The 25,327-nt window shown below is 49.1% G+C and overlaps 7 protein-coding genes across 7 annotated transcripts; 4 read left to right on the plus strand and 3 right to left on the minus strand.

The window, feature by feature from the left end:
• Nucleotides 1–726: 726 nt before the first annotated feature.
• Nucleotides 727–1,533, plus strand: N7533_012933 (meiotic nuclear division 1 family protein; the record flags this gene model as incomplete). The annotated part of the gene is made up of 2 exons (XM_057109583.1): nt 727–729; nt 871–1,533. The coding sequence occupies 2 exons, from the start codon at nt 727–729 to the stop codon at nt 1,531–1,533; spliced, it is 666 nt and encodes a 221-aa protein (XP_056953168.1).
• Nucleotides 1,534–2,610: 1,077 nt separating this feature from the next.
• On the plus strand, nt 2,611–5,015 carry N7533_012934 (arrestin family protein; the record flags this gene model as incomplete). Its single annotated transcript, XM_057109584.1, has 2 exons — nt 2,611–3,078; nt 3,144–5,015. 2 exons carry the CDS (start codon nt 2,611–2,613, stop codon nt 5,013–5,015), a joined length of 2,340 nt encoding a protein of 779 aa, XP_056953169.1.
• Nucleotides 5,016–5,414: 399 nt separating this feature from the next.
• On the plus strand, nt 5,415–6,188 carry N7533_012935 (uncharacterized protein; the record flags this gene model as incomplete). Its single annotated transcript, XM_057109585.1, has 2 exons — nt 5,415–5,460; nt 5,575–6,188. 2 exons carry the CDS (start codon nt 5,415–5,417, stop codon nt 6,186–6,188), a joined length of 660 nt encoding a protein of 219 aa, XP_056953170.1.
• Nucleotides 6,189–6,810: 622 nt separating this feature from the next.
• N7533_012936 (uncharacterized protein) lies at nt 6,811–7,982 on the minus strand (the record flags this gene model as incomplete). The annotated part of the gene is made up of 2 exons (XM_057109586.1): nt 6,811–7,172; nt 7,235–7,982. 2 exons carry the CDS (start codon nt 7,980–7,982, stop codon nt 6,811–6,813), a joined length of 1,110 nt encoding a protein of 369 aa, XP_056953171.1.
• Nucleotides 7,983–13,464: 5,482 nt separating this feature from the next.
• N7533_012937 (uncharacterized protein) lies at nt 13,465–14,193 on the minus strand (the record flags this gene model as incomplete). Its single annotated transcript, XM_057109587.1, has 1 exon — nt 13,465–14,193. One exon carries the CDS (start codon nt 14,191–14,193, stop codon nt 13,465–13,467), a length of 729 nt encoding a protein of 242 aa, XP_056953172.1.
• A 2,001-nt stretch (nt 14,194–16,194) lies between these two features.
• N7533_012938 (Zn(II)2Cys6 transcription factor) lies at nt 16,195–18,372 on the minus strand (the record flags this gene model as incomplete). Its single annotated transcript, XM_057109588.1, has 3 exons — nt 16,195–17,894; nt 17,951–18,151; nt 18,234–18,372. The coding sequence occupies 3 exons, from the start codon at nt 18,370–18,372 to the stop codon at nt 16,195–16,197; spliced, it is 2,040 nt and encodes a 679-aa protein (XP_056953173.1).
• Nucleotides 18,373–22,543: 4,171 nt separating this feature from the next.
• Nucleotides 22,544–25,053, plus strand: N7533_012939 (SAM and PH domain-containing protein; the record flags this gene model as incomplete). The annotated part of the gene is made up of 3 exons (XM_057109589.1): nt 22,544–22,723; nt 22,783–23,485; nt 23,606–25,053. Coding segments are annotated over 3 exons (2,331 nt in total), but the record flags the coding sequence as incomplete, so codon positions are not given.
• Nucleotides 25,054–25,327: the final 274 nt, after the last annotated feature.

A 25,327-nucleotide genomic window follows, 5' to 3' on the forward strand; every position in this document is an offset into this window, starting at 1 on the left:
TGCACCTTGCAGCCACCTGCATATGATATGATAACATTTATTGATGGACAGGGGATATCTACTAATGCCAACCTGAAGACCAATGGCCATGACTCGATAAGGATATCCATGGCATGCAGCCCAGTGGAGGCTATTTGAAAACCAAGCTGCAGGTCGTGGTATGGAGTACGGAGTAACTACTCCGTATAGGGTCTGTGGCTACTACTCTGACCGACTGAGAGGCAGCAACAAGGTCGGATGCAGCGCCAGATGTGAAAATCGGTGGCATCCAAAGCCTGCCTACAGACAAATACTGGGCAGGGCAGACATCGCTGTTGACCCGACTGGTCTACTCTGTACTTTGTAAAGGCGTGGCAAGGTCATGGTGCTATAAGCTAGAGTATGAGGCGAGTGTCACGCAGCCAATTGCCCAATTGAACTAGGGAAATAAATTTCAATCAAAAACCTCAGAATGAGTAATCGGGAGTATTCTTTAAACCAGAATATACAATAGTCTACTCCGTACTCCAACCCCAAAGTTTCAAAGTTAAGCGTTGTGAGGTCAAAGAAGGTTGAGATGGTTCCAGAAAAGGAATTCCCTCAGCCGCTCCTCTCCACCTCCTCCACTTGAATTGCTTAACTCCCCGTTGTTTCACCCGATCAGGAATGGCTCACCGTTAGACTTTCCTTTTGATCTGCTTTCAGGACTATTTCCCTCGGATCCCTCGGGATCCATTGATCCCAGCCATGGTATGTGATTCTCCCCCCCCTCTGCGGAGTGCGGAGTACTATCACTATTGGTGGTGGATTGGGCACGAAAGACAAACCAATAACCTACACCGAGATTGATCCGAACAAATCTGACTGACGCGTCCAATTCGACCCCAACAGCCACCGAAGCTATCGAAAAGTGACAAACAAGATCTCATTGTGGCACATCTTCGGGCGACAGGTACCTGTCACACGCTCAAAGACCTGGAAAAGTCACTCCCCTCGGTGGCCTCGATCAACAGCATCCAGGTCAAAGAATACATCCAGGCACTGACAGACGAGAACCGAATTCGCGCCGAAAAGATCGGCAGTGGGAACTGGTACTGGAGCTTTGGCAGTGATGAAAGAATCCAACGCGAACGCCAGTTGGGCCGGGTGAAGACGGAAGTGGAGCAGGCCCGCCAGAGCAGAAGCGATGCGGCGGCGGCCCTCGCCACTGAAACCACGCGACGGGAGCAAGAGGCCGATTCCGGGCGCGAACGTGAATCAGAGCGCATGGTGCTGCAGGAGCAACGAGCCGAGCTTCAGGCAGCGGTGGACCGGCTTCGAGCAGCAACCACGGCAGCACAGCCCGGTGGAGGAGGAGTCAACAAGGGTGTCCTGCAACTTCGAGCAGAACTAGCTGGATTTAGGCAACAGGCGATACAATGGACGGACAATATCTACATCTTGGAAGAATATCTGCGTCGACTGGCGAGCGGGGACCGGGAGATTGTCAGTGCGGTTCAGCGTGAGTGTTATGGAGACGAATACGTGGACGGGGGCTTGCGTGAACTAAGCTAAAGAGGAGAGGAGAGGAGTACGGGAGTATAGTCTTGTCCAATTGCCAGTGGGAGTCCCCAAAGCCCGGAAAGGAGAGAAAAGGAGAAAGCTTAGCATTCTTAGTCTAGGAATACCAACATCACTTCCAACACACACATACACACCTCTATCAAGTAAACTAGACTATCATAGGAATTATATCACAAGTAGATAATGACAAAGTAAAATCAGAATAAAATTCCAAGTGAAAAGTACCACCAAAAGGCCAGAGTCACGAAGCTTGACTCTGACCTTATGGACTTTGGGGGAGTCTGGGCTTATCGCGAAACCCTCCTCCTCTTTCGAGTTATGCACTCCCCCCCCCCTCTTCTTCCTCTTCCTACCAACTTCCACCTCCACTACTTCCATTTCCTCCTCTCCTCTCCACTCGCTTTCTTATTCCTCACTGCGCCACCCCTTCCATTCCTCCCATTCCTCTCTCTCTCCTCTCCCCCTTCAGCCACCCCCCTCGTACCTAAATTGTTCTCCCGACTCGACTCCCCGACTCCCCCGACTTCCTTTAGGCTCCGGCGCTTACCATCTTCCCGACTCCCCCGACTCCACGACTTGTTCGGCCCCAACCCTCCCCCCGCGACCTTCGCGCGCTTCCTCGAGAAACAATGTGGTCGAGGGATAGTCGCTCATAACTGCCTATTCATCTGGCCTCGTTTTTCCCCCCGGATATACCCCGTTGTGTTGGATTTCCGCTCCGTTCGCATCTCGTCCGAAAGACGTCGGGCTCTCAACGACCAGGACGTGCAGTCGCGTGGTCCGACGTATCTTTTGTTATTCGTCCTCCGATCGGCTTCCTTGACATCCTGATATCCTCCAGTCCAGACGAGCTCTATCGCCCACGCCGCCCACATCCACATTCTGCCCAAGCATTCTCCCCGATAGATCGACCTCCGCGGTTTCCTTCTCCAGCCACGACCTCGAACGTGCTGTCACCCCCTCGCGATTGGATCGGCAGCTATCTGATTATACCCTGTTCCTCTCACCCCACCTTTCATCTGGATCATCGCGGCAGTCTGGTATAGATGCAGCGATCCCTGGCTGGTCATGTCCTCCAACCTTCCCACCCAGACCAACACGTCTCCGGTCATCAGTCGGAATCGGAATTCCTTTCTTTCCAAGTTTCGCTCCCCGCTCGGTAATCGAAATCGAAGCGTCACCGATTATTACATCGATCTCGACGATCCCTGGCGCTCTTACTTTCCCGGCGATGTCATCAAGGGGACCGTTATTGTCACCGTCGTTCGCCCGGTTCGCATCACCCATATTGTCGTCTGTCTCCATGGATTCGTCAAGGTCTTCAAGAATGCGATGCCCGCAGGGGAAGCCGCACCGGATCTAGGTTATCTTGGCCCGGGTCGTGGCCGGCGCGGCGCGGAATACATGGGCAACGGATTGGCGAGTTTGTTTGAGGACGAAGTCGTTCTCTGCGGCGACGGGCGTCTTAAGGAGGGTATCTACAAGTTTCGTTTCGAAATGAGTCTCCCACCTTATGCTCTCCCGAGCAGTATCAATGTGCGCATTCACTTCTTGCCCACCCTTTCCCCCGAATGACTGACTGACCGACTTCCTCCTTCTAGTTTGAGCGAGGCACTATCTCCTACTCCCTAACCTCCACCCTCACCCGACCGACCACGATGAACCCTACACTCACCTGCCGAAGACGGGTCAATCTTCTCGAAAATATCGACATTGCGCCATTTCCTGCCCCCAAGGCCCGCATTGTCACTCTCGAACCAATCTCAAAACGCTCCAAATCAAAGGCCAAGGCCAAGTCCGTTGCCTCTGATGCCACCCAAGGACCCGACACATCCTCTATAGATACCCCGATCAGCGGAACTGCCGCTTCAGTCGACAACCGCCCACCACTCAGCCCTTCACCCAGCAACGTCAGTTCTTCAAGTCGACCGAGCAACAGCAGCCAGAGCTTTCATATTGCCAGCGACCCCAGTTCCTCAACAAGTACAGGTGGCGGGCGCAACAGCGAAGGTCGCAGTGCGACCCCGTCAGTCTCAGATCGCACAATCACCGCCAAAGCCGAGGTTCTACGTGCAGGTGTGCTACCGGGCGACACACTACCCATCAAAGTTACTATCAACCACTTCAAGCAAGTGCGCAGCGCGCAAGGCATTGTCGTGACTTTCTACCGGCAGGGCCGTATCGATCTTCACCCTGCCATACCTATAGGTTCCACCGCGAATGGAAAGAAACCGGTCTACGAGGATTGCTATCCCCGGTCCCGCACAGGGCTTGGTGGGTTGACGTTGGGCACCAGTCGCACCAGCAGTACCTTCCGTAAAGACCTATCTCAGACATTCGCCCCGCTCATCGTGGATCCCACCAACATGACGGCAACCGTCAAAACGTCCATCCGAGTCCCCGAGGACGCATTCCCGACTATCACCCGCGTGCCTGGCGCCATGATCAACTTTCGTTACTATGTGGAAGTCGTGGTTGACTTGCGCGGCAAGATCACATCCACCGACCGTTTTATCCCACGCTTCAAAATGGTATCAGGCGGCAGCAATTTCTCCCCCAGTGGCCAGGTTCTGAACCCGGCCGACGCCAACGGGAGTAACCTCACCGCCAATTGGGCAGGGAATATCTTGGATACGGATCATATTCGTCGAGAAAAGGGCGTGATTTCGGTAGCCTTCGAGGTGGTTGTCGGCACGAGGGATTCGCAGCGCGGCCAAGCTTCAATAGAGCGCACTACATCCAACGTCGCCGAGTCCACCACATCCCAAAATGCCCAACCTGTTGCATCAGCGGCCTTGATCAACCCCGTTGATGGAGAGGAATGGCCCGAGGCCAGTCCGATGCCTGTCTCAAGTGCTGAGTATGGCCAAGAGGACTATGGATTCCCCGAGGGAGCTTGGTCGGAGTACCCTGAAGACTATCACGAATATCCGCAACCCATTGGGCCCATGATGGCTCATCCCGAGGTGGAAGAGCCCGTGGACGAGAAGACTCGACTACGGCGACACGAGGAGGCTCTTTTGCCTGGTGCGCCAGACGAGGACGAAGCAGGGCCCTCAAATGCCGAGGTGACGATGCCGACAGCGCCTGTTCTACCGGAGGACCACCTGTTGCAGGACTATCAGCATTTACCTTCGCCTGTTACTGAGGGTGTTCCGCATGCAGGTCCACACCCGGTCCGATCAGCCGAGTCCTTGCAGACCATCGTTATCAACGGCAGCGCTCCCGAAGCCAGCGAGCCCTCCGCTCCGGGTGAAGACAAACAAGAACTGGAGCGGCAGCGATTGCTTGACCAGACCAGCGCACCCAGTGCACCACCGGAAGAACCGAATGGCAGTGGCACTGCCAATGTCAATGGCCATGCGCACGGCGAGCCCGGTGAGGGTCCAAGCGCTCCGGTGTTTGATGAGGATGACCAACTCGTTGGCGGAACAGCGCACGCGGACGAATCCCTACCTCGGTATCAGCGATGAGGAAAGGATTTGATCTGTTGTTCAATTCCATTTTATTATTATTATTACTTGTAAATTTCGCATTTTTGGGGCCAGGACATGGAAGATACCACTACTCGCATATTTCTGAACACACGGCGCGAGGCGTTAACCGAATGTAACATATGGATAATGGGATAGCGATAGCTCAACTATATCATACAATCATGGATCTATGCTATTCATATACAATCTGACTATATTCTTATCGTCTATTTACTCCAATTTACCACCTCCAACACTAAAACCAAACATAAACAGGTGGCATCAACCGAGTGGCTTATCTCCACGGGGAAAGCCTTGGAAGCCTTGGCGCCCCGACTTTGGATAAACTTCTCCCCCTGTAACCTTCTCCTCTCCCACCACCCCAATACCTTCAAAATGGCCTTCAAGAGCGGGTCGTTTGCGACCTTCCTCATCCTCTGCCGTATGTCCAGTCCAGCCCAGTCCACTCCCATCCTATCCCATCACTCAACCCTCACCCCAATCCATCCACCCACACCACCCACATTTCAAATCCACCCCAGCTAACCGCCCCCAGCAACCTGCTTCTTCCTAGGAATAATCTTCTCCCTCTTCCCATACGACTACCCAATCCTCTGGTCAACAGTAACCACCCCAGCCAGCCACTATGACTACTTCGAAGCGCACCTCCGCTTCTTACACGCCAGCCCGCCCCTAATCCCACGCATCCTCCACATAGTAATCTTCCTCGGCCTCGCCGGCCTCGTGACGAAACTCTACCGCCCCTCCGAATCAAACATGCTCTTTGACGGCGCCTCGCTCGTGCTCTACATGTGCGGTATCACGGTCTACATCGCGAATATCGTCAAGGGCTTGCGTCTTGCGTCGGCGGGTCGGTATGGCGCTGATCTGGCTAGTGGATCGGATGATAAGGATCAGATTCTTGGTCGTGAGGACTCGCTCAAGGTGCTTGCTGCTAGCAATACTATTCTGGCGCTGGTGCTTGTGGGGATTCTGGTCCTGCAGGCGGGTCAGTGGTATGCGGAGCGGAAGGATGCGCAGGAGTTTGAGAGCTTTGCTGTTGGGAAGAAGGAGAAGGGTGCCAGTGGTGAGGGGGAGGGGCAGAGTTCTGCGACGGCTAGTGGGGTTAAGGCTGGGCGGCAGGGGAGTCAGAGGAAGAAGAGCAATTAAGTTTTGCGGAGGGGTTGTGACTTGATCTGACTTCTTGCTTGTCTGGGGCGGGGGGCGATCAAAGGATGATACTTGGGTCGGTTCCGTGTTTACAGGGTGTTCTTTACGACTTTTCTCTTTGGTTGGCGATGCTCCGCTATGAAGAATGGCACCTTTCCAGCTGTGACTTTTTATGATTTGCATTGTGAGGCTCGGATGGTGTCGAGTTCGCATGTTTTATGTACACAGGTCCCCCGGTGGTGCGCTATGGCATTTGTCTGTACGATGGATGTGGAATGAAATGCAGAAATTCAAAATGGATCTGGACCTTGAAATGTGGAAGTGTTAGTGTTGGGCTTAATAGATGCAGTGCCTAACGTATCGTATCGCATCGTGGTGCAGGATTGTATGCGGGTGTGTGGTGGATGATAATGGTAAATGGATGGGAAATAATGGAAAAATATATCGGACCGGATCGATTCGATCATTGTGAAAAGATGGCAGGTAGATGTTGGGAATAATGTCGTCACATCGCAGAAGGGGAATCATAAGGCAGTGCAGGTCATAATGAAGGGTAATGGTGACAATATTGAATGTCAAGACAAGGCATAGAAATGCACGAGGCGAGATGAACGATGGTATGTTAAGCGAATGAGAATGGGCTGCGGGGGAGATCTGGCGAGCGCGGGCTCAGGGCCTTTGCGAAGAGATCCTCGCCTGAGTCGGCGCTAGAAGTGCGCACGATGGAGCTCATTGAGTTGATGGGTGCGAAGCCAGGTGCGTCGGTGCTGTTCTGCGCTTCCTGGAGAGATTCAGGCGGGTGCAGGGCAACGGGCTTGAGTGAGTCCGGTGCGGATGGGTTCAGCTGTGACATCGGCGTTGGGGTCGGGTTTGTATCTGGAGTTGGCATGGAGTGCGGTGCTCGGTTGGCAAGGTTGCGGAAGGAGCTGAATGAAGACACAGCGACATCCGGTGACTGCGGGGACAGAAGAGAAGGTGTTGATCCTGTTTTCATGTCAGTCAGCTTCTTCGAAGTATATTTGATATCAGACCTGCGCTGAACTTACCGCCGTTGGGTGAAAGGTCTCGCTCGCTTGTCTGCAGCTTCAATCCTTTGAGCTTATCAGACAACTTCTTTCCACTGACGGGCGACACGGGCGTGGCGGGGTAAATAGAGGAATGATTGTTGGACGATTCGTGGCTACTGGCAACACTTTCGATGCCATGTGCTCCCACGCCGAAGTTCGACTCGATCCACTCCTTCTCTTGCACTGCCATGTGCAGCGCAACTCCCTCAACATTGTTTATGCTCTCGTCGCGGATCTCATTGTCCAGTACACGCAGGCGCTTCTTCGCCCAGATCGTATGCAGCACACCTTTCTTTCCGGCAGAGCGACCAGTTGCTCCCAGCTCCGGCGGAAAAATTGCAGGTAGCGGGTTCAAGCGCAGGGTATCAGGGGCCGATGAGGAACCGATGTTTGGCTCGTATGATAGTGTGACAACGGGCGGGATGGTGGTGTTCGGCGGAAGCAGGAAGTAGAAGCGGCGGGTAGTATCATTTGGTCGTTCGTCAGCGGGCATGACGGTAGTCTTGCCTTCCCAAGAAACATGCCACGAGCCTTCAGCGGAAGAGCGAGTAATGTCATCATCTTCCCATTCGATCATTAGGATCTTAGTTCCATCGTTGGCCTTGCCAGCCTCGAACTCGAAACGAGCGAGGGCTGTGATGGAGAGGCTACCAGCCTTGGGACCGCGCGGGGTCTCCAGGTCTGCGAATTCGCTGTCCGGAGTGAAGGTGGGCGGTCTGTAAGCCATGTCGATACCGATAAGAGCGCGTATAGGAGGGTGTCGAGGATCAGACTAGGGAATGGGGCGGAGTTCGGGGCTGGGGCACCGCGCAAATAGGGGAGAGAAATGCAGGGCAGGTCGGCAAAGGGCGGAGAGGGCAGCGATGCAAGAGGGTTCGAGGAATCTTGGAAGAGAGGGGCTTCCTGGAGGGTCGCCGATCACGGGAGTAGTCACCCTACTACCTAGTTATTCCGGAATTGTGTGCAGTTTCATCTTTGTGTTTGGGATGCAAAAGGTGTGAGGGGCAGCTCTATTGGTTGATAATTATAGAAACCGCCGCTCTTGGCATGCCAATTTACATTACGGACGCGCTTCTTTCATACTCGCCACAAAGCTACCAGTATACATATACACCTGGGCACATTCACCAACCTTGGAATATAGGAACATCCTAGATCCTTCGATCAAGTATCAATAGAGATTCGCAACTCGTATAGAGCAGGTTCAACTTGAAGGCTTACCATTATCTTGCAATCGGTAGAATATAGATCCGACCAGGGTGGAACAGAGGCATTGGACTAGATTGACCCCAAGCGCCCTGGACAAATATGAGTAAATGAAAAGTCATTGGTCTGGTCCATTTATAATGGAAGCAGAAGACCCGGCGAATTTGAATGAGAAATCACTCGACGGGAGTTCGACAAAAGAACAGAAACCCAGAACACAACCTTGGAACCTGCGGGGAGGGAATTTGAAGGACGTCCTTCTATCACGTTCACTCGTTCAATTTCAAGTTGGTTCGGACTCGGAGTTTCCACGGGGACTTGCAGTATATTTGCCAGTGCCCAGGTGGCTAATCTGTCACAGCTTTCAAGTTCCAAGGTTGTGTTCTGGGTTTCTGTTCTTTTGTCGAACCCCCGCCTTCTAAATATAGATCTAAGGAGCTTGTTAGCCATCAATGCCTCAAACCTTTGTCTTTCCAAGGATTCGACTTGAATGTGGACTGGATGAAATCTTGTCGCAACAGGAGAGCAAGAGGGACTTAGTCTTTTACTTTGAAGTAAAGTGTTTTTCAACTGAAAATGTTGACGGTATGGACTGATTCTTGTGATGGTGAATGACCGAGCGGGAGTGTGATGAACCCCGCACTGCTTGCATGAGAGTTTCTATTAATATACCTACCGCCGATTCGAGCCCATGTGCCTGCATATCTTGCGTAACCCTGGTGATGAATCTTGTATAGTCATTCAACTTACCCCAAAGGTGCAAAGAAAAGCCGTTAACTTTTTTCTGTGTTTGTAGGTTCATTCAGTCTTCCTTGACCTTTCATGCTTCAATTTTTCATTAGCCCCAAGGGCTGTCCAAAAGATGAGCGCAACTTGAAAGGGTCATTTCCTCGTAGAGCTGGTAAATATCGAGACAGTGGCAAAGGAGCCAACAGTTCAAATATGTCTTTTCTTGGAAATTCAGATTGATCCCTGGTAAGAATCAATGTCCTCGTGCTATTTTTATCTTAGTCGAACTACCTAGGTAGAGCGCTGGGTTCGGACCTAATCCAGACTTGTGATGGTCAGAATACCACTGTGTCTGCCGACTGTCGTCGTAAAGTAGAAATGTCGATCCATCAGCAACTTGGCAACCTTGTTCGCTTGAAATTAGATAGAGTAGTATGATACTGTATCATACATGAGCTGTATATACAGCACCGGTATGATCTATTTGCATGATCAATATATAATTAGAAGTGACTGAGGGGTGAGCTTGAACATCTTCGGCAAGGATTGGCTTCAATGTCAAGAGTTCGTCACATTGTTCTAAGGTTTGGACAACGGTCAGGGAAAGATGAGCAGTCAGCTTCAGGGGCGAGGAGCGGGCGGCAAGTATATTGGCCCCTAAATAAGAAATCTCATGGAGAAGGAATTGATTGGATATCGAGCATACCTGATATTCAGAATGGATGCATAAACACGGTGCAGAATGGAAGTGATGCCGATATAAAGCCAGTCCCCGCTCTAAAGTTGCTAAGTTTAGCAACACCTGCCTTTGAGCAAAATATTTCATGACGCAAGAGCCAATAGATTCCACATATGAGGATCATGAAGCGCTGAGAAGAGGGCTTCCCTGCGTGTATAGCTCCCCACACCGACCCGACCTGCTGGTGCAGCCGAGCTGATCAACGTACAGGGTACGGAGTATATGCATTTGCATCTATTTCTGCCGTTGAGAGTGCTGATCACGTATAAAGGCTCCATCAGAAGCTATTCTTGGAGCTGTGGATCTCAGATTTGTCCAGTAATGTGTGTAGAAAGAGCACTTACTTTAACGCTCATAGTATGAAAACGGCTCACGGAGGGGCAAAGTATTATTAGCAGATGAATGTTTCGGCCAATCTTGAATTGGATTAGATGATTGGCGCAAAGATAATACCTAAAGAAGTTAAAGGCGACACGAGATAATGGGTACTCGTAGTGATAGATGTCGAATGGAAAATTAAGCCTTACCTCAGGAGATTGGAAGAAGAACAACAGATACTACACGAAGAAAAAGATCGATCAGAAATCACATTGTGCTCGCGCTTCTTTTTGGACAGTTGAAGTGGTTTTTTCAGGCTCATTGCCAGCTCTAGATATATAGTATGTTGGCTCAAAGATGACAGTCTGCTGTTGGAGACCTCCCGGGAGCCATGTTCCAAAAATAACCATGCATATTTTAGAGTGAACTTCCATGCGGGCAACACGTGATTTTCAATCATATTAAAACTTGCTTCGTCTTCTCCGTCTATATTACGAGTACGGAGTACGGGGCACAGAGTATCTAGAGGTACCGAGCAACTGGAACAGGCAAAATGGAACCCCCCTTGTTCCATAGTGCTATATCCACAGTGGAGGGCCAGCCTTGTGCGGACGGTAGCTGAATGCGTATCCTCGGCGGTTATTAGACTGCTCTCATTGGTCACAACATGCATATGTGCTCGAAACCTGCAGAACAAACCGGCATCTAATAAAAGAGTCTTCACACTACTGCACGCTGGGAATAGGTCTCAGATCAGCGATTGATTCAGTAGGAATGCAGTTTTTGAATATCTTTCCCTCCTGACTGGTCATACACGGCAGGAAAACATTGTATACAACACCAGCATCTGCGTAGTGTGAATGATAATTCCAAGGTTTGGGTTTCTTCCGACTTTGGCAAATCAGTGCAGCTGACAGAAAGTTCCTCGTCGCCAAAGCCGCGTCCTCACGGATCACGGATCACGGATCACGGATCACAAGGGATGGGCTGTGATCGCTTGCCACGTTACACCATATAATTCAAGTGGGCAGCTTAGTTTCGGACTCCACAGTGGGGCTATTGTTTCCCGTAAGCCAACCATAGCATGAAAGCGGGGGGGTTTCATGAGCCCATGCGGTAGTCTAGTGTGATTATAGAATAGCGTCGGCGCTTAACGATATTTCAAACCTCACTGGTGGGCCATACCCTACGCTGAGCGGGTCGCGAATCCTTTTGAATCAGATATTGAGGTCTCTATTTTGTATCCTCAATGGCCAATTTCCCTTGAGCTCATCACCCTTCTTCTCATGGTGATAGCTTCTGAAAGTTTGTGATTCCAGGAGAGTTGATGCTCATGGTGCGGGGTGTAATGAAGATCGATACGAAATTGTATCGATACATAGCTGCCTGTGACACATTCAAGGTTCAACGAAGACTTGCAATAGGACAGCGCCTTGGACAATGAAACCAGGTGATGGGGCTTTTCTGTCTCCCAAAAAGGACTAAAGCCTATCTAGGAAACGTCAATTCCGGTATCTAAACTAATGTACTCGAGACCCTTGTATTTTTGAAATCAAAATTACATACACATATACTGTATTCAATCGGTCTACGTAATAAATTGGGAACATTTGGTAATTTTAACAAGACTTCTGGTACGCAACGAGTCCACATGGACGTTATCCATATGACAATAGGGGAGAGCACTCTAGATTTTAGGTAATAAATAGTCATAAATATTGTAAGATTCGGGCTTGACTGGAGTCAGCCTTGGAAACATTATTCTTGTCTACAGTTTTTGTTTTCTGAGCCGCACTGCACAGTCAATCCTTCAAACTGCGTACCAGTCCCTCGGGGCGCTTCGATAGTATACTTGAAAATGGGGGCGGTGATGTGGCGGTCTGGGCCACAAAACCTCCCCGAATGAGCAGTCGAAATCTTGGCGTGGAATGCTTCAGTATAATATGGATTGATTACTGGTGACCTTTGGAGCCTCTAGATTGACTCGCAAGCGGTAAGAAATATGGCGGAAATAGAGGCTATCGTCTATTCCTTGGTCTGATTTGTTTACTTGCTGGCGCCAGGATCTCGCCATCTGTGTGGCTTTGAGGTCTGTGGGCGTCTGAGAACCCAAAGAGAGATTCAAGCTTCCCATTCAGATTGTGAACAAAAGTACATATAGTATAATTCTGAAGGAAATCTGAATGGGACTTGATCAGGATTATCAGATTTCAAGGTTGAAGTTAAGAAATCTGTCGCATCTTGCTAGTGAGATGCCATCGACGTCACCCTTTACAAGCCCCATGGGGAGGCTCTTTGGTGAGACTCCCTGTCAAGCAGATATTCTCCGAGTTTTCGGGAATAAGCTAAGCCCTAGAAAGATAAAAGTAACCGTCCGATGGCACTAGTGAATCAATCGGAAATTTTGAGACCTTTTGGACTGTTGGTCTTCTGTTGGTTTTTTGTAGCCTTGTTATTCGTTACCATTGAATGCATCCAACACGTGGTATCAGCTTCCTATTAGCTATATGCACTGTCGTACAAGTAGAGATCTTTAAATGGACGAAATAAAAGTGAGTCTCGCCTCAAGGCTTCATTTTAGGCCCAGTTCGAACAAGCGAGGTGTTCGAGGCGCTCCACGTCCTTCGATGGCTTCCGCTTGGGCCTGATGCCGGGAGGCTAAAACCCTGGCCAGGACTCCGACATGTGAACTGTGCGTCGGGAATTAGACAAGTCATCGACTATTACGATGTTTGGGTACCAATAAGTGGCCAAAAACAGTGTGAATGTTATTGTATTCAAAATTTATTCTCCTATCTTCACGTAACCAACACCTGCTGTCCTAGGTATAACACCAAAGATACGAAACATATGACCCAGATAGATGACTGCATAAAATACCAAAAGCCAGGGCAATATTGCAAATGCGAGCGTATTTTGCCGTCGAAGAAATAACTTTAGTAATCAACGCCAACATTTCCCAATACTCCAACTCCTCCCGACGCCTCTTGGCCCCAGACCATTCCGAAAGTTCCCCAATAAATAATCGTAGACGGTAAATGATTTATTGCTAGTACAATACTTACTAACAATCTCACCCCGTCCTCATGCAAGGTCGTTAAGATGCCAATAAGCTCAAAGTCGAAAGAAGACCAAATGGCATCTTGAAGCAAGAAAGAGAGAATTGAAAAAATAATAGATGGAAACACAATATACCGATGAGATATAACCAGCTTGGTCAAACCTCTTTGCATTCACGAGCTTTGTTGCATTCATGAGTCTTGCGTCGCTTGCCCTTGGGAGGGGGATCAAGCGGTGTGCGTTTGTATGTGACAGTGCGTGTGACAACCTGCCTAACACTGACAGGCTTTGTGGATGTCGCACTTCGAGGTGTTGCACTCCTGGGAGAGCTAAAATAATGGAGCTTCCAGTTTGTGGGCGAAAAGGGTGAGTGGATAGCTGACGCGCTTCGCGGAGTCGCGCTCATTGGGGTTGCTGTGCGGGGCAAATCCTTTGTGGAAAGTGTCTTGAGTGATTGCGGAATGCGCAATCTCCGCAGCGTATGAGGGGATTTTGAGATTTTTGACTCTTTCAGCTCCTTCAGTCCCTTAGGTGATGGCGGCTTGACATATCGAGGTGACGGGGGTGGAAGAGTTAACGATGGCGACTTGAGAGATGGAGCCGAAGAAAAAGCAGGACTTGTCGCAGTAGACGGTTGTGACGTGGGCGATGGGTCGAATGTGAATTTCGGAAAGCTCCCACCAGCACTAACAGGGCTCGCAAATACTGGGGTAAGAGCATTCAAAAACTCCGTGTACGCCGATGGTGTAGGAATGGGACTCTCCACGTTGTCTTCTTGTTTAATGACCCGCGGACTGCAAGGTTTTGGGTCGTTTTGGATTTCCGAAGGGAAAGTAAATGATTTAGGTGTCTTCAACGGGTGAAGATCAGGCTTTGGGGCTGGCATGGCGTGGGGGGGAATATAAGTCGAAATGTAATCAAAAAAGCGAAGACAAGTCCAACGAGAGAGGGACGTGGTGACGCAATCCCAAAGGTGATGGGCAGCAAACACCAAGACGCGCCGTTTGAATTTAACGGCCCGACAAGATAGTATTTCTATGGGAAAGAAAGAAAAGGTCAGGAGGGATGAAGGAGGAATATGTAAGAACCAAGAAAGGAGGGGGACAACCAAGGCTTACCAGAAGAAACTCAGGAGGGCCTCACGGGTGATCTTCTTTTCTTTCTATATGGACGGAGTACGACCGAAATGGTGAAACAATAAAGTACCGTAAAGACTTTGTAAGACCAGTACCGTACCAGACGATACCGTCAGATACAAGCTCGGTCTGACCGAGTCGACACTTTAGCCCCAGTCCGTGCCACCTGGCGTTTAGCCCGAGAATATTGGGGCGAACTCACCTCTTTGCTGTTTTAAGGCAGATTGGAAGGCTGAGCACAGCTCTCAAGGAAAGAAACAAAGGATTCAGGCTCCCAAGATTTAGGAATTATCCGAAGGACGAGTAGGGATTGGACGCGTATACAAGCAAACCAGCGCTTGACACGGATGAACGAATGGTGTGGTATGTCTAGAGAGACAGAAAAGCGATACGGCTGACCGTTGATGGCAAGCAAAATGATAAAGAGAAGAAAGAAAGAATCAGAAGCTGAGGAGTAAATAGACTACACAGGTAGTATTCTCCTGATGATGTTATATAGAAGGAAGTCAACTTGGCAGTGGTTGGTAACCGCCCTGGCTTGCACGAGCCCTCCGACTGAGACTGAATCCACGTTGTCGCGCGCCTTCTGAATCTGACCCTCAAGCCTACCGCCCACGAAGCGACAGAGGCGTTACAGAGCGGCTTGGTTTCTCGGGCAACCGACTCTGGACGCAGATGTTTTACATCTGGTTCGTCGGCCTGGGAGCGCGCGGCACCCATGACGTTAGCAACTACCCCTTGACCTTCTACAAGCCACTTGGACTACTTCAAGACCTCAATACGGTCGCCCCTGAAGGTCTTGGCACTGAAGATCTTGAGGAATACAACCGGGTGGGAGATTGGAACCATGTCAGGGGAATCAGGGCCGCGGGTTTCACTAAACGCTTATATTTCTCTACGTGCCAAATGTCCAATGATTCCTGCAGAAGAAGAAGGGTTTGAGGTGTAGCTTGACTAGTGGATCTCAGGGTCTTGCGGAGCGCATTCATCAAGACTTACCTTGCAGAGCTTCTGAAACTTCACTGGGAACAAGCGTTGATGTGCTCAAAACTATAGGCTGATATATCGCGAGGTCTTCGTCAGGAGACCTGTTCCTGTTTCATTCAACTAGAGGTTTTGAGATTTTGCATACTAGTATCCAGACTCGGAGTTTTTAATTTAGAAATATCTTGTTGCCGGATATGCAAGCAAACATAGATGAAACGTGGGGGTTGGTCAGTCGGGCTGCGAGAATTCATGCTGGATTCAAGCTCTGTCGCTGCCTGGGGAAGCTATTTACAGGAGTCTGTTCCGTCAAATGCCTGAAAAGACACTAGAGGTTAGTAGTATGTTGCCTTTTGGTTTAGATCTGAGTATGCTGGAAGTGCACCGAGTTGATTAAGGTTTTGAGAGAGAAAGTTCCATTGTTCCTAGCTAAAGCTCCTATTTATGTGCCCCTCTCAATTTCCCTAGAGGGGCCTTTCAAGGCTCTAAACAAATATAACGACCGAAGAGGCTGCCTAAGGGGATCAGCCGAATGAGATTCCACCATCGGACGCCCATGGTTGAAAGCAGAGGCAAACCACAGTGACAAAAACAACGAAATAAAAACCAACGCCATCGTCACACCATAGGATATCAAGGTATGCATAAAAGAAATACGCCAAATATTCATCGGGAGAACTGCAAACCAAACCTGATGCAGAGTCAAAACGAAAATGTCATGAACTGAGATCAAGTCATAGTTTTAACATAACTGGCTAGAAGACAAATCAAATAAGAAGGTAGCGCCAGCCATTGCGGTTCATGACATCTCGCCAATGCACTTGCTGTCTTTTGATTGTTCGCATTCCAGGCGAGGGAAGCGGCGTGGATTCCAAAGAGTGGTTTCTTGGTTGATGAGCTTGGTATACTGGATCGGATGGTGCGTCGTGGTGAGCCGGGGAGTCGATGGGGTCATCCGTTAGACGCCAGAATTCAGTCATTAACTGGAGCATCCGACCAAAACTACCGAAATCCGCGAGCTCCCCTAATGCGATAATTCTGTCTTCCATTGCCTGACGGAATGTGCTTCCCGGGGTTGAGTTGGCGCCGGCGATAAGTAGAGGCCACACTAGCGAGCGATCGAAACCAAATGCACCAGCTGGAATGAAAGCCAAAGTTTCTGCTACTGCAGAGACAAGGTTGCAAGTACTTGAGTCGTTGCGGTCTGCTCCAGGAACTAAACTGCAAAGGTAAATCCTGGCTGCGAGACGAAACATAGCGGTCATGTTTTTCGTTAGAACCTCAGGTCGAATACTCCCATTTGGCAAATAGGGGCTTTCGAGCGAAGGGTCAGCGGGTTCAGTGTACTCGAGTTGATTTCCAAGGGCTTCGATGTGAGCACAGAGCGCGATCGAGTCTATTCGATTGCCATTCTTCAGAGACTCCAAGCATGCAATCTCGGAGATTAGATACATAACACGATCGTCACATCCCATGAGTTCACGGAGACCAGAAGAGGCTCCACTCAAGTGCTTGTTTCGGTATGTATGGGCAAACTGGGGTGTCTCGCCGAGCATTGTAGCGCCCAGAATATCAATCCATGATGTCAATGACATACTGAATGGAGGTACCATATAGGCAGTTCCACAGGGAACCATTTGGTTTGTGAGATCTAACTTGTCAACCAGATTTGACACAGCTTGGAAATGATCACTCCAGTGGATATCGGGAAGACAATCATCGGGCGCACCAACGGAGCAGTGGAAGAAAATCATGGCAAGTGTAGCATCGAGAATGTGTTCATGATCAGAATCCTTCCCCAGAGACTGGCATAATTGGGAAATTGCTTCATATCGGTGTCGCATAATGTCATGGTCAACTTGCTCATTGTTTAACCCACTGGTTGTCTTGAGGTGGATAGCCGCAACACTTAGACAGCAGTGGAAATAAGATTTATTGTTTTCGAGGGACTGCAAGACAGCTCTAGCACGTGCAGAGCCTCGTTGGTGAACCTCAAGTATTGGAAAAATCATCCTCAGAACATTCTCCACGAAGTGGTTTAGAAGCGGTCGGTCATAGTCATCGACAGGGATATTGGCATGAAGTGAAGCATATGACTGTCCAACCCCGTGAGTTCCTGCGACGGAATCTTCTTCTGGATATTCATGAGCTGGCTCAAAATACTCTTCTTGAAACCACTCATCGGCAGGGAAAGTGGGAAGCGTCGCGTGCAATTGTGGCGGGCCCATGGCGCTGAAAGTCGACACTGTGGAATCATGGCGCAGAGGAACATCGTTGACAAATGTCTGACGTTCGGTTTTGACGTCAACTTCGTACGGAAAGTGATGACTATATGTAATGGGCACGAAACCCGGCGTGGAAAAATGAGGACCGTAGGAGTCAATATCGCAGGCGATGGGGCGGTTGAAGTCGTGCTCGCTAATGAGTGGGGGCGGAGAGATGCAGGTCTGTACACGGCCGCCGCTTTCTATAGAGGGATACTATCAGCAAAATTCTGAAGTTTGATCATGCGGCTTGACAAACCTGAGTTTGAGGCACTCCTCTCAAGTGATTTAGTTTTCTTAATGATATCCTTGATGCGCTCTTTTTGCAGTCTCCTTTGATCTGGACTGCCCCACCACACTGGCCGTTTGTATTCGCACTTGACCGATAGGTTTGTACAAGCTTTGCAAGACGGGTGGCCTTCGTCGCATTTCTTTCTTCGGAGTCGGCAGGTAAAGCAGCCTGTTCATTTGTCAGCTCAGTTTCTGTTTTCAGAACCTTCGATACGGTCGCCATAGCTCTGCGCATCACACAATATTCGTACCCGAGCGAGATCTTTTATGCATTTTCGATACTGGTTTGTCCGCAGCCAGTCGGTTGTATTGTAGGCCAGTAGGTCGACCGGAAGATGTGGCATCCATGCCTTTTGTCGAGCCGACACTAGAAGTTTTCGCGGTCGGCATTTTCGCGTCTAGTATTGACGATATCCAGTATCGACAGCGACAAGAAGTAAAAGTCAATCAATGACCAAAGGATTGAAAGATAGGTGCGGCACAGCCAGCAGACGAGGTACAACACAAATTCGAGGAGGAGCCAGCCACCTTTCTTTTGCTTGAAATGACGGCGGAATAGCAAAGCTGAACCGGCAGCGATGCAATCTATTAAATTATAGAAGGGAGGGGGTGAGGGAAACGAAGGTCGGAAAGTAACTCAGCTTCGAGACGGTTTCGAAGAAGAGATCTTTATCTTGAGATCTTGGATGCGACTAGTTATAAGTCAATACTACGATCAGCAGCCGAGCTAGCCCATGCTTCTATTTTTTGTTGGAGGCGGCAGGCGAGCCCAGCTCAAGCCGGAAGAATATGCGAACATCGGGTGGGGTCGATGTCCCAGTAGCAAATCAGTATCGAGATAGAACTTGTTGGTCTGGAAATGCAGGCTAATTTTGGGACTTAACAGGGGTGCAAGCACGCAGCGTGACGGACGACAGGTATCCAACGTCGATCTTGACTAGCGGCATCTGCAGCTAACGGGGTTGATCTGTGGTAGGATGCACATGGTGCGTCCGTGGTGCAGGTTGGTTGTGGTGGGTCTCATCACATCCCTGCTAAAAACCAACTCTGTTGGAGTAATCACATACAATCACCTTCCTCCGAATCCTTGACCGACGGCCCAGTGGGCCTTGCCTCATGCTGGCTGGAGATTTGATAGGTGCACAAAATTATCATTAATTTGATTACACTTTGCTAGCCTATGTTGTCACGGCCAGTTGAGTCGCTGCAAAACCTTTGGCTGAAGAAGGGCTTGAATGTTTTGAACGAGATCTAATCCGCCCAAGGTAATTTTGATTTGAGCGCGGCATGAAACTAGGACTTTTCGACCAAATAGTCGGCTTTTACTAGGATGCAAGCTATTGCTATCGTGTTGGACTTCGGAATTGCTGGTGGGATTTGAGATGATCTTTTTCTGTCATGCCATTTGTGTACTAGCCTGATTAGAGAAAGCTTTCACCCAGAACCAGTCCAACAGGATATTGTTGGTCAAACCATGCAGGCTGGGATGTGATGAAGCAGCGGCTCTTGCATGCCAAGCTTCTATTTCTCGCCTCTCGTTGGCTGGGCTGGCAAAGTCTACTAGGACCGATTAAACTTAGCGGCATCGGCGTTTTGTACAATGGAGAGCTCTGGGCCAACCGTGGGGCCCGGCCCGTGCAGAGACTGGGGATTGCTCATGCGCCAAGATTGACGCTCGGACTGTGATAAAAACCATCTCTGGGAATAATCCTTAATTAGCAACATTTAAGCGCTTTAATGTAGACTAATCTTTCTATCTCTGGTGTCGATGGGCCAAATTTACCCCTTTACAAGATGACTCAAGAAGTCTTTGTCCCAGGTCAATTCCTATTAATAGCCATATGAGGCATTATAGTGCCCGATATGATCGAATACTACCATAATTAGCTGTCTCAATTTTGGAATAGTAAACTTAGCTCATTTTGATGCGGGGTAACTCGTCATTTAATCCCAACATGGTGGAGCCTTGATCCTCGCTTCGGGTTCGCGCAGGTCCAGGGCGCAATACAACCCTTTCTGTCACTTCCAATGCTACATCGGGTTATTCTTCGGAGGTGGATGATGTCTGCCAACTTTGGTTAATCGAGCTGTGCTAATTTTGGAACTTCACTCGATAATTATCCAACATTATCCTAATTCGGAGCTGGACATGTGGTAAAGTAGCACAATTTCAAGTCTATGGGCTTTTTTATTCAAATTCAAGGCTCGTGGGAGTGTCAGATAATCGACCCCTGAGCCAAGTGATAAATTCTTGATCCATTATTTGGTTACAATGAGTCATCGGACGAGTATCAACATGGACTGGCTAATTTTAAATGGACTTCAGGTCCCGGTAAAAGCACCTGGGCAGTTTATTGTTCAAATATTGACAACTCCAAAGGTCAGGGAGGCCATAGAACAGCCGGATTGTAAATAAAGCTCTCCCAGTGGACGGACTTGGCACCGTCTTGAACATTTTTCATTTAAATTGTATTAATTACATATATTCCGAAACTCTGTCTACATACGGACTATTTACGTACTCCATGCTTCTAGAGATTTACAGTATCGGCCCATTCCAAAATCCGCTTCATACGTCAACTTCCAAGGTTGCTGGCTTCAGGGGATGGAAGTACATGGAGTTGCAGAGTAGCTATGATGAAAGATGAAAACTCCCTTGGGCCCCAAGGATAGTGTAATTTGATCCTTTGAAATTGAAACATCAATGTAAGTAGTCTCAGGGGCGGGCATATCGGTTGTGTGACTTGTACATGGAGGATTTCAATTGAAGCTGGTACCTGCTTAAAACTTCTAGTGGTCTTCGCGTTACACAAGAACGTGTTGGATGTTAATAAATCCTTGAGGTTCAATCCATCTGAAGATAAATGCCGACTGAGCCGAAGCAGTGCCTATTCTCGAATACTGTATCTCAGGGTGGGTGTCAAAGGGTGATGGCTCTGGTCCTAGTACTCGTATCAGTTTCAAGTTGTAAGGGCCTTTCGGTATACTTTTCTATGCTAAAGCAAAATGCTTAGTGTATGTTTAGTTTAAGAGCAAATAACAGCAGTCAGCTTGAAAAATAAATTGGATTCCGTGTCTCAATCACCTAAGATGTTAGGGCCAATGCTGTCACGAATGCATGCGGTGTGCTTCATGCAGAGATAGTGTGCTTCACAATACCGTTGCAGTGTGGAGTCCTCTGGTTCAAGCACGGGAATATCCGTTTGGAATCATCCTCAGTAACTAAATTGCTATCAGAGTTGTCTAGGAAATGACTAGTTGCCACTGTGTTAGTATGGCTATTTACTCAATTTCGACTCCAAGAAAAGTCTTTGTTGATGATCAAAATGTCCTCTGTTTTAATTTGAGAAAAGAAAAAGCCAATAATAGTGCTAGCAAATATTTCTGTGCATCTCTGTACCAATCGCTTCTATCAGCAAAAAATAAGTGAGGGGCGGGTGTGATTCGCGGTGTGATGGGGGTTGGGAGATTGCGGGTGACGGGTGATGAGAGATGCGTTGTGTGACAACTTCCCGAGAGCGGGCCTCTCCAAGTCTTATTCCTATTTTGGGAGAAATCACGGCCAAGCTTTCCCGATTCTTAAATTTAGGAACAAAAAAAGGCTGACTAAGATAGAATTAACAACAGTTTTTGAGGACCAAGGGACGTGGGGGAGGGGGAATTTCCTTGGTTGGGATGATATGGTCTCTTGAGTCTGATCGTCGTCCAACATCTCATGGAAATGGGACGCCCAACGATTCAACACAATGTGCTAATTATCACAACGAGGTACGAACTTTTTCCAGCCCCCAGGTCCTCCAAAGGCTGAGCGAATGTCCCTCAATTTATAACGAAGAGTTCTGAAACTCATTTACGCGCCATATCCCACGTTGAGTGATCACCAGCCTCTCGTGATGTGCTGAAGGAATTGTCCCAGCAGTAGCGTGGCCCCCAGCCGCCTATCAGAAGCCTTCATCACCCGCCGGCTTCTCTGCTCCTGCATGATCGAACTCTGGTGCATATTCCTACATCCAACGAGATTGTTGGACCCCGCTATCCGCAGTATGATCCTTGATTTTTTCGCTCTCCTTTCGGAAGCTAGTGTTCCAGATTGGCATGCCGACCCTACAGACACACCTAAGAGGACGCTGCGGAGTGCGTTTGCCGCTGGCCCAAAAGCCCCCAGACCGTCCAAGCAGCAATCCCAATTTGTCAAGTCCAGTGAATCACCCGAATCCCGGGAGGGTGAACGTTTTAACTGGTGGCCCCACAAAAGGGTTGACTCGATGGATCCTGAAGGTGGACTCTGTACATAAACTCTTCTGGCGCCCGAACTACCCATTTCTGGTCAACTTTCCCTAGGGCTACTGTGTGGCTCTACTCTATTCATTTCCTTTACTATAGCGTCTCAACAGCACCAGCCTCATTTGTCTCACGAATTATTTCTTCACTTTCGCACATATTCCTAACTATCGCCATTTCTCCTCCCTGCACGTTAGCCGGGCGAACGGGCCTTTGACATGACAAAATGGTCCGTTTCAGAAGAAGACATCCAGAAATATCTCAACTCACAATCATATAGGATTTTCAATATGCTTACGACCTGAACTATACGATGGTCCCTTATAAGGAAGAGCCGCTACCTCTATTTCCACCGCGAACGGCGATTCCTCGTCCCTCATCCGAAGCGACCGAGATCTGGGAAGATGAGGAAGACCATTCCAGTTGCCAAAACCACTCTCCTATGCGAAGTGTTGCTTCTGTGAGTCACTTTGGTCAATTTAATATATCCCAGACCGCTAACCTTGCTGTTTGTCATAGCTTGGAACTGGAAGCATCTCCACTGTCTCGACACCTGACAATGTGACCACTCCAGAGTCTACAGGACTGACGGCCTTCGACTTTCACATTGATGATAAGCATGTCAGAGGACCACAAGGTCCTCATCTATTCAGATCGTCGATCGTGTCTAATCCCAAATCAGCTCTGGAGGTGGATCTGGTCTACCAAGAGACACCTGTTAGCGCGGTGGGCCCTTACCACAGCCGAGCCTCGAAGCTTGATTCTATGGGTTTCAGACGTGATACCCCTGTTCCAAACCATTTACTGGCTTCAACTCCCCAGCCAGAACAACAATACGCTGCCAGTGTCGAGCGGGTCTCGTCATCTTATACGTCCAGTGTTGGTGACTGGTCACCGCATGAAGTTGTGGAGTGGATGAAAGGCCTTGGGTTTGATAATGAGACGGTGTACAAGTTTTTCCAAAACGACATCTCGGGCACAATTCTCCTAGAGCTCCAGTCGGAGGATCTCAAAGAGCTTGATATCATGTCATTTGGGAAACGACGCCAGTTGATGAACGCCATTTCAAGCCTTAGAAACAGTGTTGTTCTGAGCAGCACTGCTACAGGCTCTTCTCGAAACTCAAGTGTCGCAAGTGATATTCCATCCACCCAGCGAACATCTACTATGATGTCAAGCAATAGTTACCAGTCATGCCCAACAACGGATGAAGAAAGCTTCAGTATCCGACCTGAGACAACGGCGCCAACATTCCAATCCTGATATTCCCGTCATGAGTACTGCCGATATTGGCCCAGGAGACTCTGTATCCATCGTTGCAATCGAACAAATACTTCCAAAGCCCCATTCTTGCTCGAGGGAGAAGCCTGTCGCAAATGGCAAAAACAACAGGCGAAAATCGCTCGGCTGGCAAAGGATCTCCCAATCGAGGCATTTGGATCGAGAGCTATTCTCACTGGGGACCCTGGAAACCCCAAAACTGCGCCCAATCTTTTGAAGTCCCCAAAATCAGAGATCACACCTTCTTTGGTGGCATCTTCTGATGCGATGGGGCCCAACGCTGCTTCAGCCTTGTCTCGAGAAAAGCTGCGCGAAGTAAAGCCACGCGATCCCCAGGAGAACGTGCGTAACTTCTTGAACTTCCAAAGCCTCGACAAACTCCGGACTGTCAATGATCCACCAAGCCCACCGAGGGAATTCATTTCTTCCCCTGGGTTAGATTCGCCCGACTCGGCAAAAATTACTCCCACGCTCGCCCAGAAGGTTCGGGATCTTCCACGGCTCCATATCCCCAGCATGCATGGCTCGGCAGATTCGGTTTCCACAGACAACATGTCCGCCCTGAAAACTGTTACGCCGTCGGTGCTGTCCAGGAGGAACCAGTTGTACTCAGGTGAAATGACGGCAGTTCCAGGAGGACAGTCATCTCATTTTCGAACAACAACAGCCTCGCCGGGTGATTATTACCGCACAGATCCTTGTTACAGACAGGACACACCCTTCTCGGAGACAGATGCGCCAGTTACGGCCCTTCCGCTTGACATGGTGGCTAGAGAAGAATCTCAGTCTGTGCCACCCGACATGCGATTCGGGAACAATCAATTCGTTATGACAGAGCCAATCATTCGTTCATCGTCAACAAACCCGGAGACACAACGTCGCCGTCCTTCGATGCACAATGTTCAGGTACTGGATCCGCTCAAAGAAGGCCAGAAGTTGAGCCCGATTGATACCCCTGAGGACCTTCAGAGAGCACCTCGCGTATCACAATCTCGAAGCAACACCTCCTTCTCGACAAATGAAAACGGACAGATAGATGTAGTCCGCAAAGGATGGATGAAGAAACGAAAGACTCGTTTCTTGCGCCATGACTGGCAAGACCACCACTTCACGCTCAACGGCACTCGCCTGGCGATGTTCAACGACGAAGACTCTGCGAAGCGAAATTCCAAGGCCCTCGAACACATTGATGTCGATGACTATGCAGTGGCCTGCTCTTCTCTTGCATCAAGCTCAAAGCTTACTGCAGCATTCAAGAAGACTATGCTCAAGCGTCGGGGGAGCGCCTCGGATGATTCGGTTTTCCCATTCTCTTTGGTTCCTGCCTCTGGCAACGGCATGACTGCGGACAGGAGGATGATGTTCTTGAACGGCAAATCTCACCATATGGCATGTTCCACTCGCAAGGATTGTGTGGAATGGACGCGAGATATAATGCTAGCCAAAGCCCTCAAACGTGGTCGAGACGCGGGCGCCTCTGTCCACATCAACGGCATGAACATGATCTAATCCACCATTATCGCACATTTCCTTTTTCAACCCGAATCATATTACCCCCTCTGCATTGTTACGAAATCTACATTTGACTCTTCAGATACCCGCTGTTGGATTTTCAGGAGCATTATTTCCCTATTTGTTTTTTTTTCCTTCTCCTCCTCTACACAACATTGTTTCACTTCTTTCACAATCTTTTGTTCAAGCTCGGAACCGACACGAATTTCATAACAAGTATTCAATCTTTATGTCATGATATTTGCTTTTCACTCAAACTTTGGAGCTATTA

Source organism: Penicillium manginii, assembly GCF_028828005.1.
Source record: "Penicillium manginii strain IBT 31320 chromosome Unknown utg000010l:1.0-1143873.0:1.0-1144522.0, whole genome shotgun sequence".
In the NCBI taxonomy this organism is placed as follows: domain Eukaryota; kingdom Fungi; phylum Ascomycota; class Eurotiomycetes; order Eurotiales; family Aspergillaceae; genus Penicillium; species Penicillium manginii.